This window comes from Telmatherina bonti (assembly GCF_933228915.1).
Source record: "Telmatherina bonti genome assembly, chromosome: 7".
Classification (NCBI taxonomy): Eukaryota; Metazoa; Chordata; class Actinopteri; order Atheriniformes; family Telmatherinidae; genus Telmatherina; species Telmatherina bonti.
In genome coordinates this window covers 17,871,265-17,892,341 of record NC_136625.1, presented here as the reverse complement: position 1 = coordinate 17,892,341, position 21,077 = coordinate 17,871,265, and the positions used below count along the sequence as shown (strand labels likewise).

The 21,077-nt window shown below is 38.2% G+C and overlaps 2 protein-coding genes across 2 annotated transcripts in view; both read left to right on the top strand.

Moving 5' to 3' along the window:
- The window catches only part of atp6v1h (ATPase H+ transporting V1 subunit H), a 30,506-nt gene extending 28,546 nt beyond the window's left edge, over positions 1-1,960 (top strand). Inside the window, exon 14 of the mRNA XM_079243204.1 lies at positions 1,597-1,960. Coding sequence (XP_079099330.1) covers positions 1,597-1,666 — 70 coding nt within the window. The 3' untranslated portion in view covers positions 1,667-1,960. The remainder of the gene's footprint in view (positions 1-1,596) is intronic.
- Positions 1,961-16,791: 14,831 nt separating this feature from the next.
- On the top strand, positions 16,792-20,792 carry oprk1 (opioid receptor, kappa 1; the record flags this gene model as incomplete). The annotated part of the gene is made up of 3 exons (XM_079243344.1): positions 16,792-17,036; positions 19,110-19,462; positions 20,254-20,792. 3 exons carry the CDS (start codon positions 16,792-16,794, stop codon positions 20,790-20,792), a joined length of 1,137 nt encoding a protein of 378 aa, XP_079099470.1.
- Positions 20,793-21,077: the final 285 nt, after the last annotated feature.

Below are 21,077 nucleotides of genomic sequence, written 5' to 3'. Positions count from 1 at the left end.
AGATAAACATTTAAGTTCTGGCATGAAGAATTAAAGTTAACATGATGCAGTGTTTATTTTGAGGAGGAGTGACATGGACACTTGAAAGTACTCTGTGTCTGTCAGAAAGGATTTTTGCTATTTTCTGTGATGGCTACAAATTGCAGTATATTAGTTCACTGCTCTGATTCATGCTTTGTGTAAATATCCGAGAGCACCATTCATTGAAAATAGGTAAAGGTTTCTTTAGGGAATTCTAGCATTGCTCAGTTGAGTGGAAAAAGAAAAGAAAAACATTGAAATGATGGTATAAGTGGTGCTTTTTAAGGAGGGAACATTCTATCATCAAAGGTATTGGCTATCCATTTGCATTATTAGGCTACTGAGAGGCCCTTCATATTTTTGGTTCCAATAAGGTGACTGTCATGATCTAAAATTGTTGCTGCCAAGAAGATACCTGGAGGAGAACTGTGACCTTTCCAAATTCAGACATATATCTAAGCACTGCATAATGTCTGGGTTACAGGAAGTGGAAGAAGCTGATATTTGTGAAATGAGAAGCTTGTTGAAAGCTCACACTCATATTAAGTGATAATAAGTGCCGTGGCTCCTCCCAGACAATGAGTGGAATAAAGCTGACATGCATTTAACTAGAGAAATAACTGGACATTATTACATTCTCAGCAGCTCCAAAGCTCATTAATCACACATTTCCATCAGTAAATATTCACAGATTTTCATGGAAAATAATTACATTTGCAGAAGTTGTCTGATGCAAAGCTTAGGACATCAGTAATCAGCTGGTGTCACTTGCATCACCATGAAAAAAGGGTTTGAATGCAGAACATAAGCCAGAAAAAGAGTGTGGTGTTGTTTTTTTATTTTTTATACATTTCACTTTGATTTCTGCTACGCAGACTGAATAATGCATAAATGGTGATTTGAAAGTGGCCTTGAATGTTATTGTTAAATGCAGCACTGAGCTGTAAAATGAGGGCCAGTCTACTACTGGTCTGCATAGTAATCTTCCTATCACTGCTGGTCAAAGCCTTGTCTTTAGGAAGAAAACAAAAAGGGATCAGCGAGTTGAATCTAACCCTCTAAATCATTTTGTGAATCTCACTTATCCAGTTTTATTGAAAAATAAACGCCATATGTTAAAGTGACAAACAGGAGAATATAGGGTTGAAGTGTAAAAAGGGCTGTTTCATAAATATTAACATACAAAGTTATGTTCATAATTCTTATGGTAACAATGAATCATGTAAGTTATTTTTGGGGAGTAAAATCTTCTAGAGATTAGATCATTTAAAGCCTTGTAGAAATTATGCTGATTCTATGATTAAAAACACGTTTTTTTTTTTCCTCATCACCTTGTCTGACATCAATTCTGGAAAATCTCCATAATACAGGCTACCTTATTGCGCTTTTTATGTGTTGTGTAAACTAACTGGAAGATTAACTGACAACGAAGACCACATTATATTTGGTGATTTACAGTCATATATATATATATATATCACAAAAAAACTCAATATATTCTAAAGAGGTAACTTTACCATCCATAACTGTAACTGTGTTGAAACTGTTCAGTCTGATGGTATTTTTCTTTCACAGGGAGTACCTGGGCAGACAGCTCCAGTCCACTGACCAGCAGCAGGCTCCAGCTGTGGCAGCTCGAAGCTGAACTCTTCATGTGCATGTGTGTTTGTGCATTATTGTGTGGATGAGTTTAAACTTCACATTTGTTCAGGTCCTTGTTTTGTGTAATAACTTTAAAAATTAAACAATGTGGTTTTCCTTTTCCAGCTACTCTCTAAATTATCCTAAATGTTACTTGATTGTGCTTCATGTTGTACCCAGAACTCAGTGGTGTGTTTAAAAGTGGCACTTTGTCTGTGATAATGTACAAAACAACCAGTTATTTAAGTCTTACTTGTAAAACATCATATAAAATTACAATAAAGAGGTTTACATGTGGTGTTGCCTCTCGGTTATTTGTGAAATTATAAATACTGAATAACAAAGATTTAGTAAAATGAACTTAATGAGATTGGATTTTTAATATCAGACCAAATTCAATTGGTTCCCGAAGTGAACGCAGCAAAGCATAATAAGGTGTTTAATGCCCTGATTGCTCACATCTGCTCTCAAGCAGTCAAGATTAGGTAATAGAGACACAAAAGAAGCTTGTATTGCTGGCTTTTGCAGTAGTCTTTGATAGAAAAGTAGTTTTTTTTTTACTAGTTTTAAGCTGATGGACATCGTTCCTGAATAGGTCAGTTGGATGTCACACCACTATGCCATTAGTATTTCTCAAAAACTGGGTCGTCCTGCACTGAAAAGTAGGAAAAGTCCTGTTACCAGTTATTACTGCCATCTTTTTCTGCTAAGTGAAAACTTATGTTATGGAGGTGCCTGAACCTTTTCTCCTTGCTAAGATGAATCACTGACAGATGTGATCATTTTTCATCTACATGATGGCAAGCTAAGAACTGGACTCCTGTTTTATCAAGATGACAAGGTTGGTGTGCTTTCTCTGAACATCAGCTGCAGATTTCTGTTATCACATATATAGCAGTAGCCCAAAAACCTTCAGTCCACAATCGCCCCCAAAATCACAATTTCTATATTCTTGCAAATGCAGAACCATTTTCTGACTGTCTTACCCAGTAACATCAGTCTCACGGGCCAATTTGAGTTGGTGGAGTGCATTTCCATCAGAATTTGAATTAAATCAGAAGTGTCAGATTTTGATTGAGTATATGCTTTGCAGAGGTTGTCTGTCATTATTTCAGATCATTCAACACACACCTGCCTGTTGTTCCAATGTATGTCTGATTCTACCCTCAGAGATGTTGATAGAGGATTTAAAATTAGATTTTAGATTAAAACTCAGAAATCACATTCAAGGTGAACTGCTGCATTTAGTTTTTTTTTCCTATAATGAATCACTGTAGAACAATACGCCTACATCTGCAAGTCTGACAGATGAAATAATTACTTTAATGTCATTTGAACCAATGCCATGACCGTAAGATAGAACTTTTTTTCTGTCAGATGTAACCTTTTCAGAACCAAGAAACTTTTCATTGTTGGCATGTTGTGTGATAACTTACAGAGAGTTGAACTGAGGGGGCTAAAGAAAAAATTTACACGATTTAAACTGAAGCATTCCCTTTTCGTTTATAAACTCAGCCAGTTATGAACTAGGTTATCTCATCTTGTTATATATCACATCTGGCTTTGAAGTGCTGTTTTTTTCTTTTGTTTTGTTTGTACTGTGCAAAAAAAAAAAAAAAAAAAAAAAAAAAATCAAGTTGCCCCTCATGTCTTCAAGGTCCCCTGTTATGCAAAATTGCCTTTCAAAAGGTTCTTTAATTCATGTGTACCCCCACAGTCTGTTTATGAAGCCCAACAGGGAGAAATTTCTGTCACTTCTCACATTCTTGCTCTACGTTTTAGTGAATGAGAGTCCGAGATCTTTCCCTTTGTGATCTACAGAAGAGGCAGTCACCACGTTCTCTGCCCCATCCTGAGTAATAGTAATAGATACTGTCACTGACCTGTCCCTAGCTAGCTGAGCCTGACCAGTAAAATCAGAGTGAGCACCAGCGAAAGCTACATCCCCTCCCTGAAAGGCGTGTAGCTTGGGCATGGACAGGCGTCACTCATGAACATTTAAAGATTCTGACACAAAAAGAAAGCAAGAGCCACTTTTGGACTGGTTGAAAGCAAGGACCAAGGTTAAATTTGGGGCAATAAACTTTAAAAACAGTGTTTGGAATGCTGACATCCATATGAAATTGATGAAAAAATGTATAATTGTATCATGTGGGACTTTTTAAATTTAGCTTCAAAGCAGCCAGAGTTTGTTAATAATCTATAGAAGTAGTTGTGTTTTTCTTGGGTCATTAGCTACTTTTTCACAATTCATTCCAGGCCTTATATTTAACCATTTTTACATTTAAAATGCCTTTTTGTTGTTGTTGTTCTTTTGTTTGTGTTGTTCTGTTGTGTGACTTGATGCAGCTTAACAGGACAGATCATTTGGAGGAGTAATTAGGTTATAAAAGAAACACATAACTGAATATCAGCCCTGTACCACTTATAATATACACCCTGTATACACCATATACAAGAAGACAAGTAGCAGTGGGTCCAGAACAGAACCCTGAAGAACACCTGGAGACGAGTATTTAGAGGATGTTGTCAAACCGCCAACATTGACTGAAAAGGATTTACCAGAAAGGTATGATGAGAACCATTCAAAACCTGTCCCTGATATATGGACCCACTGCCTGAGTCTATCCATCCATCCATTTTTTTAACCACTTTTCCAACCAAGGGTCATGGGCCGTAAAATCTTTGGGGGAGAAGGGCAAATTTTTTTGCATCAAAAGGTCATCACTTATTCTAAGCAGAGCTGCTTTAGTTAAATGCAAATGACAGACTAAATTATGTCAAAGACATTGTGTTGCTCTAGGACATCAATAAGCTGCTAAACGACTCCTCTTTCAGGATCTTTGCCATAAAAGGCCATTTAGAAATTGGCCTGTAGTTTTGTGGCATGGCAGGATCAAGGTTGGTTTTTTTTTTTGGTTTTTTTTTTTGGTTTTTTAGAAGTAGCTGAACAGATTTATGGTTTGTGACAAAATAACATTTTAAGCATAGTGAAAATGTGATTTCAATTATTATATTATATTATATTATATTATATTATATTTTATTATATTATATTATATATTATAATATGTATTATTATAAGCAACAATTCACCATACTGCATAATCTGCCTGTTTTCAGTGTATAATTGATTGGTTTACCACGCAGAAGCTGGCAACATAAGATAGTTATTAAATCTGTGTTGTTATTCATAATTCTGTGGTTATAAAACCTTTAGTACAAACTTTCTATCATCAATATTTTTCTTTTATTATTAATTCACTGCACAGAAAAGTGACACATAAAGGAAAAACTCATTTATAATGCCTGTAAGGTGCTTGAATACAGATTTCCAGTTCAGAAATTAACAAACTGTGGTATTTGCCCTGGGGTACTCGAACCTTCACATAGTGATCTATTAGTATTTACAACAGCCACTGCCTGACTCACACCTGTTTACACACCAAGCAGCCTAGGAGGCTGGCAGCATATATTCCTCTGGGGGGTTAAAACCAGCTTCCAGATGCCTTCGGTGCTGATGTTAAACTCCATGAGGACACTGGCTTTGTTTTCCAACTCTGATTCCTGTGAGGCTGTCACACTATCGTCTCTCAGAGTCACTATGTACAAACATGAACTGAACCAACTCATGGACACATCAGGATGTTTAAACTTTCTAAAAGCTTAATTCTTCTGTTTTAAAAGGGTTCAACCTTGATAGTTTAAAAGCACCGCACTCAACATTAACACCTACAGTCTCCCGAGTATGTAAGCAGTCCTTCATCTTTGTCATGAAGTATGCGAATCAGGCTTTTCTCTTTGAAAACTCAGATGCACTCATCCCTCATGCTTTAGCATCTAAAAGGTGTTGAGAACGGGGATGTAAAGTCAATATTTATGTAGAGGCTCACCGCCACTGGCTGCAGTTGCCTGACCCTGCTTTGCTTTCCAAGCACTGTTTGCTGTGCCTGGCACATTGTTCTCCCAATGCACACTCACCTGTACCAACTGAGTGAACTCTGGACCCTGCAACAAATGGTTTATGCTCCCCCATCGCCATTTTTATTATGCTTCCCACATTTCTTATTTGGGGTTGAGGGAAAAGATAAAACTGACTGTGAACACAGTTGGCCTCTGCAGTTTGGTTTATAAATGAAACTCCCCTAAGGCAGATATCTCTGTCTCTCTGAGGAGCACAAGAATGATTTCTGAATATTCAACTATTTAATGAGTGATTAAAATTACTTTTTGGAAGGGAGGAGCTCCTAAATTGTCTTCATTTAACACCATCATCTGCCTGATCTGGCGAAAGAGAGCTGTTGTTGCCCTGCCGCATTGATTACCTGCCTTTGTTCTTGTAACTATGGGTCAAAGACTCTCCGTTCCCATAGTGACACTCAAAGTAAGACTCTGCCAACAGCCACGCAGCATGAAGTTTGATTTAAGGCAGCATCCAAGCAGAACCACAAACACAAGAGTGTTGTTCATGCTTCACTGTTAAATCTGACAGTATTGCCCCTGCGTGCAGCACTAAATGCGTATACCTTCGATCTCATGCTGAGAAATCAGCGGAGCTGTGTGGACACTGGAATTACCCAGCTTCTCCTCATACACCTCATGACCAAGTGAAATGGCAAGCTAATTACTCTCCTGCTGGGCTGTGTTCATCCACTCCAGGTTGAAATTTTATGACACACTAAATTACTCTTGTAAAATAACAGTTTGCTCTTGACCAGTCTGACAGTTAAAGCAGAATCAGTAAAAATCGTTTAACAGACACATTCAGATCCCTGTGGTTAGAAAGCACTGAGACAATCACCCATTAAACACTCAGCTGCCGTAGTATTGTGTATTTTCTCAGCTCATTGTGGAGCTTGAGTTCATTTTACACAATGCATTATTTACTGAACTGAATAGGATCATTTGTCAGTCAGCTTATTTTTCAGGAGTGGACTATTTAGGTATCTAAAGTGTAAGACATCCATTAATCAAATCTGGAAAATACCTGATTATGATGTATTTTACCCAAAAGGTTTTATGTGTAATTTGTAGAAAACCCTCAATATTAATAACACCAGTAGCCTTAATGTAAACTGCTGTCAGTATCCTCTTGGTTGAGCGGTATCCAAGTTGTTTGTATTATGTGGGAATATTTAACACCAACAAGAGAAGCTGCCTTCTCCACTCAAAGGTGTGAATGAATTTCTAATAGTTTACATTAACCACAGTTTGCGTCATCCAGAGAGTCTGGTGTCATTTGGTTCTTCTGTTTTTTTTATTTATGTTCTCCTTTAATATTTTGTTTAAGGGAAGCACATTAACTCCTTGTTTACTTAAAAGGAAAAAAACTGACCATTTATTAAATTAATCTTCTCCTATCCAGCAAATCAAAATGGTTTGTAGTGAATTATAGTCTGAGGAGCAGAGAAAATAGAGGTTTTTTTTATACTCGAAATGTGCATTAATCATTAGGGATGGGAAAATCAAATCGAATATCTGGATTTTTTGCTTCACAATTTTAAAATCTATTTTTTACCAAAGAAAATATTTTTTAAACAAATGAAAATAATCCCTTATATATTTTTTTTTCATTTTTATTGTTTTTATTGGTCCCTTTACTTGTCTTCTTGGGCGTTATAGCAGCAGAATGATGATCTGGCTACTGGGTTGTTTTTTCCTAGTTGAAATCAAGAAAAATAACTGCCAAATAGAAGTTTTGTACTTTTTTTATCTACAAAAATCAGCAAAATCGAAAAATTGGGAGAATCGCAATTTAAATCGAATCGGCACCCAAACAAATCGGAATGTAATCAAATTGGGACAAAAGCATATCGTCATAGCCCTATTAATCATACAGAAATGCACTGCCATCTTACTACAACAAGGACTCTAGATTATTGGCTGAGTCTTTTCTGTGTGGAGTTTACATGTTTTACTCACAGTCGAAAAGCATGCATGTGTAATCAAATTATGGAATTATTATAATTATGGAAAATAAAGTCACTGTAGAAGCAAAAGTTGTTCTTTTGCTGAAGATATTTTGATTTTAGACAAACACCTTTTAAGTTAATGTTTGACTATAAAAAATAAACAATGGATTCCTTTCTGCAAAGGAACATTAATGCAAACATTTGTCACAGGTTTGTTTTTACATTATCTTATGTGTGTATTCAACCCCAAGTCCATTCACTATTATGAGAGTTGTTGTAACTTCCAATCACTGTGCAGAACTGTGTGAAGTATAGTACTTGTCTTATGAAATGCAACAAAGAAAACATACCTGGTTAGGACCATTACTACACCTTTATATCTTAGAGTACATATTTCTTATTGGACACAACAGGATGCACTACATCCCAACAACAAAACCCTGACAGGAATACTGCTTTACACTGCTTGACAGTGTAAAGATACATGACTGACCGCTCTCCTCATCTAATATTGGAAAATTGTCCAAGTTGCATGTTCTTTTTTTAAGTATTCATCTCATTCTTTACTAATAATAAAAACAATCAATACATCATAAATTGCAAAGATTTGAATAACAAGGAACAGAAATAATGAAACTGTATAATCTGCCCCTCTTGCGCCTTCCCAGATGACCATTGTTTTATTTACCGGCTGTGTGAAAATTGTTATGTTATTGTTAATGTTATGGCTTGTTTTGGAAACCTTTTCCCATGTTAGAAATAATAGTTAACCAGGTTGTCTTCCTGCAAAACATTAATCAGGACATAAGCCAGGTACTTGCTCAGCACTCAGATGAAGTACTGAGTTTAAAGTGTTGACAGGGTTTCAAGAGACAATTAGTCTGTAATGGAGGCTCATTTTTAGCATTATGAAGCCCAAACCTCGGCTGGTTATATAAAAAGATTTGCTGTATGTGACATATACATTATGTGTCAAAAGTTTGGAAACACTTAAAAACTAATTGGACTACAGCACTAACTAAATGCAGGCTGTGTTTTCCATGAGTGTGGTTAAGTACACTCACAGAAGAATGAGACTGATCTGAGTACATTATGTACTCCTCATTTAACTGCTTGCTTTTGGCCAGGTTTGATCCTCTAGGCTTTAATGGTGCTGTTTTGAGTCCAAACGTTCCTATATTTGGGAACATTTTCTTCCATTTTTTTGTCCTAAGAATAAAAATACAGCATCATCACCAAAATGCAGCTGAATCCTCTGAAGGGACAACACAACACACACTTACTACCGAGCATGAGACACACAGACCTGAAGAGACCTGCCATCTGGATGCCTGGATGTGCAGGTGATGATCTCCGCAAGGTTGAACAGCATCTGCATACAAAGTTTCTTTCACCTCAATGTGATGAAGATAATATTGCTGCTATGGTGATGCAGATTCAATAGTATGGCTACATAGATTTAGCAATACACATCGAGCTGCATGTTTTAAATGCTGTTCATGGAAATTAGTTCAGGAGTCAACAAAGAATTCAGTATTTTTTACAATGATGAAAAGGACCTTTCCAACGCAGGGTGTGCCCCACCTCTCGCCCAGAGACTGCTGGGATAGGATCCAGCTTCCCTGCAACCCTTAATCAGACTAAGCGGTACAGATAATGAATGAATGACAACAATGAGTTCTAAGCAACACTGAAGAGCAATTCTTGTAATAGTCTCCAGTTACTGGGAGGTTTTTTTAGACACACATGTAGCATGGGACATGATGAAGTTACTTGGAGCTCATGATCCTGTTGTGTTCTTCTGGATCAAATTATATCAATTCTAAATGTTTGAATAAAAAATGAACACACAACACCGGGAAGGAGGACGTTATTTCTGCACAGGGGAAACTTCCACATAAGAAGGCTAAAACCGAGCTTGCAATCATTGCTCAGCAAATTTATTCAACTGGGATGTCATTTTCCTGTAGTTTTTCTCTCATATAGAGACATATCATACTGTATCATATAGATACAGTAGAAGAACCTGAGAGGTCATTTCCAACTCAAAGTGAAAATAATTAAACGCATTGTTTATTCCTTATAAACTCCAAATTTGTCCAGTCTGCCTTCACCTAAATTATTGGATTAAATGGATTAAATGCTCTGTTCTGTGAATAAAACCTTGTGGGCAGCTGTTTAGTGTCATCATTCTGGTCCAGTAATTCTGTTATCTAAATGAAACCTATTTCTGAATGTCTTTGTTTGCTCTCTTTCTCTTTTAACTTATGCTTTACTTTCTCTCTCCTACGATCTCCATGTCCTTTTCTAATGGAGAGGTTGATATCATTTTAGCTACTTACATTGCTTGAATATAATTACAGAACCCCACATTTATGTGTTGAATTCTTCAGACTCACATCCTCCACACGTCTCTGTTGTCTCTGTCCCCTGCACTGTCTGTGTATACAAGGCATAGATATAAAGGAGCAATAATTATTAAGACTTATTTTATTTTTAATTGATAACAGAACTTTGCATTATGCTAAGGTTTAACCAAACACAACTAGCAAGTGCTTTATTTTAAAAACATCTACATCATCAATTATTTACAGGTTTTTGCTGTTAACTAGAGTTTGTGACTACTTCTACCTTAGATCTTTCAAACACAAAAAGAAAAAAACAAACAAGCACGGATATCCATATATCTATTTTTATCTGGACATGAAGTGATACGTGCGACTGCACATACAGCTGGAGTGAAAGGTGGGAATGAAAACATGGAGTGATCATAAACAAACTGGCTCCCATTGCTTCAAATGAAAAACACTTTCTGAAAGGCATCACTTTATGGTAAATACTTGGCTAAAATCCTGAACAAAATCTGATACTGGTCTTCTGCCCCCTAATTAATACCAGAAAGCAGAAGATTACATGATCAAAATTTTGACATATTACATGGCAATAAACAGTTAATACACCCACTTAAAATGTTTTATTGTTTTAGCTATCTTTTGTTAAGAGGCATAATAAAGACTTCATTATTAAAACATTTAACTTTTCTAACCATTTTTCATGGGTTGGACCTTCGTTGATGTCTCACACCACAATCATTAAAACCAGTAGTAAAATCAATAAATTTATTATTTTTAATAGGGCTTCAGAATATTTTAGAGTGGCTCCAGACCTTTTAAAAGAGACCCAACAACACCCATATTTAACACAGGAGCACTGTTCAACATCTCCAATCGGGACGTGATGCTACACTGAGACATGCACCGTGTGTTGATGACACTGATTAATGATAAATAAATGTGCAAAATGCCTTAAAACTGAATCAAGGCTTGTAGCCCATCAGTAAACTATGCAGGTAAAACCACACCATGGGGGCTTCAGGGCTTTGTGACTGTCCTTGAGCTGCTGAGTCGTTCTGAGCAGGGAGTTGAATATGGCAGGTCACAGATGCCCCCCCTCCGTTTAGTCTGACGAAGCTTGACAGAATCCTTCTGGAAGGATATGATAAACTTCCCAAATGCAGGTGTGACAAACCAGCAGAGATTTACCCAAGAAGACTCAGAGCTTTAATTAATTCCAAAGTGGCTTCTTTAAAGGGCTGAATTAAGTACCTAAATACTTGTGTTGAAGAGGTAATGTGTTTTTATCTGGTGATGATGGGTTGTTTATGGATAGATTGAAAAAATATAAGATTACATTTATAAAACTTGGTGCTGCATTGAATTTAAAAAATATAATCATGTTTGCTTGTTTTGTACGGATCAAAATGAGAAGAAAATAGTTTTATATTACAGAAGCATTGTATTAATTCTAGTAATTTAATTACCTTTTTTTTTTATCTTGAACACTGTACTTGAAAAGTAAAAAAAAAAAAGTACTACATGATCAAAGATGCTTGAAAATACATGGCTTGCAATGGTTAGAAACAAGCAACTTTGCTCTCTGTGTCATGGTTTCTGCTCTGCCCTTAATGAGCTGCTCTCTTCCTCTGCCTGATTGCTGATTATCCTCACCTGTTCTGCCCTCTGCTTAAACACCTTCCTGAGATTTGCTCAGTGTGAGATTGTCTGTCTTTTCCACAGCTTTCAAGCCTTGTTCATGTACCTGACTCTGAGAGAAATCCTGGTCTTGACACTACCTGTCCCCTACCATCATCTTTGCTATGTCCTTATTGGTATGAACTGATCACCTGTTGCTGGGCCCTGCCTCTTGCTTTCTCCTTGGATTTCTTTCTACTTGTTTGTGTCTTTTAGTGCGGACCCTGGACTGTTTATGGACTTTGAGATTCTGGATTGTGGAGATTGTTTTTCCTGCTCTGGAGGACTGCTCTGAGACTGCCTATTTCCCATCTCCTAGTAAACATTCATTTCTTGGCCTCTCCGGTATTATCTCACCCCTGTTTTTTGGTTCACCTGTTTTTTTTGTGTGTGTGTGTTCTTGAAGATCAGACTTACCAAGACCACCTTTTAACACCATTATTTCAATAAATCTGTTTAAACTTCCTTGTTGAGTTTTGGGTTCTGGCTTCCTAAACAGTAACACTTTGAAAAGGGGCACTTTTGAATAGGGAAGAGTTTCATGAATAGAAATGAGTAGATTTAGATGAAAAGTACTTTTAGCAGAGATTCATATTTCCAGAACACCACGTTTTATGAGTGACATCAATATGTAAACAAAATGATTTTCTCCTGCCTGGTTCAGCTGGAAATATCACTCATCAAAAAGCTTGTGCTTGTTACAAAACAGGCGGAGAATTTATTTTAGCAATGACGGTGGAAGAATCATTTAGTTTTCCAACTGAAAAAGAGGAAAAAAAAATATCTCAGGATCTGCCACTGTGCTCTTAAATGTTCTGCTCAGTGACAAATTTCCTGTGACACAGGAAATAACTTCTGAGAGCCACACTCCCGTTAAAATGTCTCTGGCATCATTGACATTATTTCTCTGGAAACGGTGTGGAAAAAAATGTTTTCTGGTCAATTTCAGTGGGGGATGTAGAAAGCTATGTTTCACATGGTGGGTTTATTTTCTATTTTATTTCTGATAAATAACTCATGTCAGAGAGCATTAGACCCCCAAAAATAGAATAAAGTCCAATAAAATAGTATTTACCTGCCATTTACTGTCAGGATAGTAACAGGTGATGTTTCAAGGTGAAAGGAGACTTTCTAATTTGAACCTTTAAAATTATAACAGGTGAGTAAATTTAATTGCAGACATAAAACTGCCTGCATGTACTTTTCTCATTTAATGTGTTGTAGCTTCTTAACAGTTTGGATAAAACTGGAACAGGTCATCCTGAGTTTTCTTTAAGCATCACTGACATTTTACATCATACTTTCAACAACATGATCAGAGTCAAATGGGAGCTTCATAACCTGCCTCTGCAGTTCCATCAAGATTTACATCCAACCTTCACAGCAAACACATCTAGGGGAAAAAAATTATCAATTTGTGGCTACGAATGGTTCCAGTGTGTCATTATTCAAGCACCCCATCCAACCCCCACCCCGAGCATTTTAAGTTTATTTGCCAAAGAATTTGTGAGAGACGGGTCTTAGTTTTTTTTTTGTTTGTTTTTTACACAACTCATACTAAATTGTAGAGGTGCTTGTATACAGTACCAGTCAAAAGTTTGGACATGTTTCCATTAAATCCAAAGGAAAAGTGTGTCAAATATGTACAACCTGATTTGGATGGTGAAATCCAGTCACAAACCAAATGGTCCATCATAGAGCAGACAGTGTTGTCTTTTTATACATTTTAATTTGCCTGAAATAAATTATTAATCCTGTTCTTATTCCTAAAACTTCCAATCTACAGTCAGATATCTTTGTTAGAGAAAATAAAGAATTTCATGCATTTAAAATCCCTTCCAGGACTTGCAGTGGAGTTCCAGGCAACTCACACATCCACTCACATTTTGTGAGCGAACGTGAGGCATAAAGAGGCTCAAATGTTTCAGCTGTAACTGCAGAGATGCACAGAGTGTGGCAACTTTTAGCTCCATTTTCCATATGTTCCTCTTTTTTTTCCTCTCTGTGTATGTTGAATCATTATCAATTTAAAGTACAAATCTCTTTCCTACACATTCAGCAATTCGCTTCTAAATAAACACAAGCTTTATTTTTTTTGTTAAAATAAAGACAAAGATAAATTTATTCATTTTCTGAAATTGCTTAATCTGATTAAGGCTCACAGGGAAGATGGAGCCTATCCCAGCAGTCTTTGGGCGAGAGGCAGGGTACACCCTGGACAAGTAGCCAGTCCATCACATGGCAACACCGTAAGACCAGCAACCACAAATGCTCACACACACACACACACACACACACACACACACACACACACACTCCTACTGTAAATTTAGAGTAACCACGCATGCCTTTGGACAATGGGAGGAAGCCAGCGAGCCCACACATACACAGGGAGAACATACAAACTCCACACAGAAAGGTCGAAGCTTAAATTACAAGTTAAAAAATAATACTGACTGTAGCTTGAGCTCATAGCTGTTGTAACAAAGAACTGCAACCAACTGGCTGCTTACGATGGAGGCAAAGGAAGGATTTCACTCAAAAGTCCAGACAACAGCCAGGTGAGTGGCACAGGGAAGGAGAAGGGAAGACAAGTAACATTGCTAATAGGAGGTCCGACAAGATGTGAGATTGAAAGAGAATAAGAAACCAGGTATGGAATTGGATGCAGTTGTGATCATACAGTAATCTGGCGGTGAAACCTGGCAGGAGTGGGTGTGTCTGCAGCAGAGCCAGGGGCCAGTGGAACAGTATACTGATTTGCCTTGGTTCTGGGGTCATTAGCTTTTCTGTTGCTCTACAAATGATCACATTGAATGTTTCAGCCACAGATATACTTGACAGCTCACAGCTTGTGAAATGTCATCCACCACCAGCAGTGGACGACTTCTTGCAGTCCCTTCTTTCTCTTATGAAACTGAGGAAGGTGTCTGCTCTTGTTGTTACTCAGCCAGCAGCATTTTGTTTACTTGTACAAGACATTTCATTCAAAGTGTTGGGGATGCAAACACTTTTTTTTATTGATAAATAGTTTTGGATTTTTCCTTATTAGTGCATCTCTTTATGAAATCTGCATTTTTATCTGCAGTTGGGAAAAACCTCTTCACATGTCCTAAAAGCTGCTCAATGACTGACACAGCTGTCTGCTTCTGTTGAAGCTTTATAATAATAGATGTGTACCAGACAAGACAAACACAGGCTCTATTTTCAGTTCAGGCAGGAGAAACAAAAACCCCAAATTGAGAGCATAATCATGGTGAAGTAACTTTAACTGATGCGTTTCTGTGTAATCCTTTGGGGAATCATCCACAAAAAGTGGAGTTTATTCATCTCGCTAGATGTTTTGTCTCAATGTTAATGCACAACAAGCTGAAGCATTTAGCAAGTAGACAACACCTCAGGTTACATAACGAGGAAGTAAAAGGAATTTATCCTTGACCCTTCCTCCTGGAGGCAGAATAAAATGAAAAAAAAAAATCTCCAATCAAATAAATAATAAAAAACTATTACCAGTTCCAGGGGAAGCAGATCATATCTGTGCATAAACAGACTTTGGGCACTGCAAAATTAAGATTCAAGGTAAACAAATGTGTTGTTCCTCCACTGAAACCTTTTAATAAAGAAGAGGTGATTCAGCAGTTGCCGGTTCAAGGTTCAAGTTGGACCTCTGAGTGATTTTTTTTTTTTAATCAAATATTTGTACTGACAAACACAGGCCATCTCACAAAGTCAAGCCTCTGTGGTCCTTGACAAAGGGAACACACCGACAAAAAGGCTTTGTCACTCAAGCAACACCTGGCCATGATAGGTCTCTAAGCAACTACTGTTAGTGCCTGAAAGCTGAGGGAAAGGAAGCAGCACCTGCTTAATGACATACTGGTTAGAACCTGCCTTCTGACTGTTGCAGGAGGAAACCAGTTAAAGAAGCATAACATGACTTCCATTAAGAGGAGCTCTTCCTCCATTTAAGATAGCAGTGTCATTTTATGTTGAGCCTTCGGTAATGTTAACACAACGGTGGGAGAGATGTGCAGTTTCATTCTCTAAGGTGGAGGGAAAGTAGAATTTATCATACAGATAGAAAGCACATGAAAGAGGGTGTATATTATGGGACTGGCTGAAAGACTGGTGAAAACAAGACTTTTCTTCTTTGGCTGCTAAACCAATTCTGACTGGAAAGGAGTGCTGATGAAGTAATGACCAGTTTCACTTTGAAGATGTGCAAAATTCCACTCTTTCTTAATGTTTGTTCCTTTTCATGATGTTCCTGAAATGTGTATTGCATTGTGTTTCTGGCAAGAAAGGAAAAAAAACAGACAGAAAGAATAAAGGGCATGAAGGATACACTAACTTAATGGCAGCTGCCCTGCAAATATGTAATAGCTTAAATAAATCTGCTGTTTCAGGAGTTGCAAGGGCACGTTTTAAGGCACCAATAATGTGAGTTTTGCCTTTCAATTAAATACATGGACATAAAATTGAGGCATACTTAGTTTCTATATTTCTCTTGATAACTTGACAACACATAAAAGAGATTTCTCAAGGTTACAATGGCTGAATTAGCGAGCAGATGTAGTGGCAAGGCTTGTTGGGGGTGCGTTTTACTGGAAATAAAGTTAAAAAAAATGAATAACCAAATTGAAATAAAACGACAGTGCTGACAGTGATTCGTGTGGTTAGAGCTTTTCTGCTGGCTGTCATGTCTGTTGGCTCTGCCTCTGATGTCACTGAATGAGCAGTGCGGGCTTCCAGTCCGCACCTTCGGGGGCGCAACGGCGGCACAGGCTGCGAATGTTCCCGCTCCTTCACCATCCACCCAGAAACCTGTCGTCCCTGCTCAGTTTCTCGCATCCAGATTTCAGTCTGTGACAGAACGTCCAGAGCTACTCTTCCTCGGGCTTGGTTTATTTGAATGAACTTTTTGGAGGCAGAAAAAAAAAAAAAAAAAAAAAAAAAAGGTAAGGAGGTGTTACACTTGTTTAGTGGTGTCCTTGAGCGCGGACTGTTGCTCTCACACGGACAAAAACCTTTGCTACTTAAGCAATATACTCTCTTTATTCATTCATTTATTTATTTGATTATTTTATTTATTCATTTTAGGAGACGTTCAGCTGTTTTGCAGAAGTTGAGAGCTCAGTTTACGCCCAGCAGAAGCAGAAGTAGCAGCAGCAGCGGCGTTCAGCACCATGGAGAGCGGCGTGGTGCACATCTTCAAAGAGGAGCGGTGTCCTTCGGGCCAGCCAGGGGAGTGCATCCCAAACTTCACCTGGCAGCCTGGCTTATCGGACGTCTTCAATTACACTCCCAACGGTACCTGGGACACTGAACACGAACCGATGTCGCCCATCATCCCCATCATAGTCGCCGTGTACTCGGTGGTGTTTGTAGTGGGCTTGGTGGGCAACTGTTTGGTGATGTATGTCATCATCAGGTGAGTTCTTATGTTTGTATATGATGCGTTTAGGATGCGCATGTTATGTTAAAAGCTAGGAATAAGTAAGTATGCACGCAATTCATATAGCTGTAGGAGAATTGGTGCGTGTGTGAGATTGCTGTGCGTTCATGTGTGGTCAGAAATGTGTTAGGTTTAGGTTTGCTTGCATCCAGGTCCTTGCAGGGAAATTTACTGCATCAGGGGAAAAAAAGGGAAGCTTTACACAAATAATAACTATTTACATAGATTTTGGGGTTTTCTTTATGGCATTGGTGCACCTTCTGCAAATAATTGTTATTCTTCTTCATGTATATTTCTTTGTCTTTCTGCCTGTTACCCATGGATACAATGTATTAGTGATTGTAACAAGATTGGCAGTCTTTATTGTTTTTCAAACATCATTGGACACATTTTACGTGTGCTAAAGATTTGCACAAAGCTTTTAATGCTGACTGCAAAATCCAATGATGGAGGCAGTAAGACTTTTTTTTTAAATATAGTTTATTAGAAATTAACATAATGATGAAAAATTAATTGTTATCTGCCTTTTCTAAACAGCTGAATTTAAAAAAAAAAAAAAAAAAAAAAGGTGGTTTGTTGGAGTGAGCTTTATTTGTTGAGTCATTTAATCAACACTTATGTAAAGACTAACAGCGCAATTTTCATTATTTATGCAACATTTACAGAAAAAAAATGGTACTGAATAAAATGTAAATTGACAGCAGAATTCAATAAAAATAAAAATAAAAGTTATTACATTTTGATAACAGCAGCATGTTTTCAAACAGATATGTGGAGCTAAAACAAAAGAATGGAAGGTTTGTGATACTAAGATTTAAAAAAATGAAAAGAAGAACATTGTGAAACGTCTCAGCTAATCAGGTTAAGTGACTGATGACTAAGTAGGACTTTGCAGAGAAGCTGAGTTTTTCAGAAGCAAAGATGAGGAGAAATCTGTTCTGTGTCACAGCCTCAATGAGCAAATAGTTTATCAATTCAGCCTTTGCTTCTGAATTTTCAAAAAATCTTTGAGTTTTCTGTTTGCAAGTGACCAAGCTCTTCAGAGATCTTTAGGCCTTCAGGCAGCACAGAGTTAAAAGCAGAAATGATTGCCTCAGCTCGCCTAAGATAGACTCGAGCATTGTGGAAAACTGTCCTGCAGTCTGCCAAATGAAAATTGGAAATTCTTTTCAGATATCATGGATGCTGTGTCCTTCAGGCTAAAGAGGAGTGATACCATCTGGCATGTTCAAAAACCAGAACCAGTGATGGTTTTGGGGGCTCATAATGCAAGATGTCCAAATGTAAATTGCACAATTTGAAAGGCAACTTTGATCCCAAAGAATTCACATACAGGTCTTGAAGTAATACACAATACTGTCCTCAAGGAAGGCGTTGGTCATTTAAGAAAGAAATGCTAAACCGTATTTTGCAGGTATTACAACAGCATAGCTCCATAGTAACAACAACTTAAGGTATTCAACTGACCTGTCTGCAGTCCAGCTCTGCCACGCACTAAAAACATTGAGCACATTAGAAATGAAAAATACGACTGAGACTGCTGACTTGTTGCATGGATGGGCAGAGATTTTACTCTCAGAGCTGCATTGGTTGGTCTTCATGTACTTCAATGCTAGGAGAGTTTTTACAACAGGATATGATTCAATATGGAAGGTGCAGCATTAAAAATGACGTTGCTGAATGCCTATGTTTGAAAAAGGTGTGACGAGTTGAAGTGAAGCTGTCGTAAATGTGACGTCGCATGACCAATATATGTTCAAAAATGCTTATGAGAGCATGATTGGTTGAACAGGGGTGTAACACCACAGACTGTCAGGCGAAGTTACTAAGTTCGGTTCCTTTCCAACCCAACATCATCCAGCATCTTCTCATGTTTGGACTCTCAGTCACAGTTGATTTGGGTTTGGGATAAAAACACACCGTAATATCTCAAAATATGGCATACATTTTTTGGATGTCATTGTATTATGTTTTTAGTCTTTCTTTACTTTTGTTGCATTGTTGCAGTGGATCAACTTTTTCAGATGCAGTTTACTTCTCTCACCACAGATACACCAAAATGAAAACAGCCACCAACATCTACATTTTCAACCTGGCTGTTGCAGACGCTCTGGTCACAACCACCATGCCCTTCCAGAGCACCGACTACCTTCTCAGCTCCTGGCCGTTTGGAGAAGTGGCGTGCAAAGTCTTCATCTCTATTGATTACTACAACATGTTCACGAGCATTTTCACCCTGACCATGATGAGCGTGGACCGCTACGTAGCTGTGTGCCACCCTGTTAAAGCCCTGGATTTCCGCACGCCCATCAAAGCAAAGATCATCAATGTGATTATCTGGGCGCTGTCGTCTGCCGCTGGGATCCCTGCCATGGTCCTCGGAAGCACTAATACCAATAATGGTATGCTGGCCTCGCACAGCTCTTAGTCCTCTATTTCTATTAAGTAAAGATTCGAGGGGTTTATTTTTTTTTTTTCTCATTCAGTGTTTTATTCATATGTAATAGAAACTAAATACCTTTCATTTGCTGCAAATGGTGTTTCTCACACTCAAAGCAAGTCTGCTTTCTCAATTATCCCCTCTGACTGGTTCAATTCCCAGAACAGGACGTAACGAACAACTGGCTTCATAGAAACCTGGCCGTCAGTGATTGTCCAATGGACTGCCAAAAGCAGACAAACTAGCGCTCAAATTTAAACTCAGCTTAAACTTTCATAATGATCATGTACAACAACACATTATCCAGCACTGGGATTTTTATTTCATGTTTTATCTGTGCTGTTTTAGTGAAATGTTCTAAAGTGATTGTCATAAGGTGTTTTGTAGGCTTTGTAAAACGAGCACACTTATCCTCAGCTGTTTAAACCATGAAGTCTTGGCAGAGTCATTTTGGAAAAAATGACTACCATTATGGATGCCATTTTACTTGTTGCCCTTGAAACACTTCGTAACAATTTTCTGGTTGTGTTTAGTCAATAATGTTACACAGTTAACAGCTTAGTAAGGGTTAAAATAAATAGTCTGTGGCAACTTTCAAACCACCTGCAGTCACATCTTGGTTGTATCATCCTCTCTGAGCGAAAGCTCTGGGGTATTGTGTTAAAGCTGAGAACTCGTCGGACAAAATGCAGATAAAAATGTCAACTCTGGTCTAAAACGCTCTGTAACTCTTATTTTTCCTGCAACCAATAGGAACTACAGAGTGTGCTTTGCAGTTCCCTGAGCCTTACACCTACTGGGACACCCTGATGAAGATTTGCGTCTTTATCTTTGCCTTTGTGGCCCCCCTCATCATCATAACTGTCTGCTACACGCTGATGGTTCTGCGGCTGAAGAGTGTGCGCCTCCTGTCAGGCTCGCGTGAGAAGGACCGCAACCTGCGTCGGATCACCCGCCTGGTGCTTGTGGTTGTCGCTGTGTTCGTCGTCTGCTGGACCCCCATCCACATCTTCATCTTGATCAAAGCTCTTTCAACCAATGTGCCCGAGACCACCGCTGTCATGGCTGCCTACTTCTTCTGTGTGGCGCTGGGCTACACCAATAGCAGCCTCAACCCCATTCTCTATGCATTCTTGGATGAGAACTTTAAGAGGTGCTTCAGGGACTTTTGCTGCCCTGGAGTTCAGGGACACAGTGACTGTCAGGGAGTGAGCAGAGTTCGAAGCACCCTGCGGGATCACACGTACCCCACTGACGCTCGGGGAGACACGAAGCAGGCCAGGCCCGTATGACTAGCCATGGATGTGTCCTCAATGCCTTATCAAAGCTGGGAGGACTCAAATGATCTGTGTTTGACTCAAATCACCACTGCCATCTGAACAAGAGTTGCTGTCCTCACCGAATCCTATGAAAAGTTAAAAACCAACAAGTGATCTGGACATACTCCCCACATACTCTTAATCCTCTACCACACATAGTTTCAGTTTATTTTGGTTTTAGTTATAAATAATAAAAACTTCTGTGCCTTGAAGCTGAATATATACATATATATATATATATATATATATATATATATA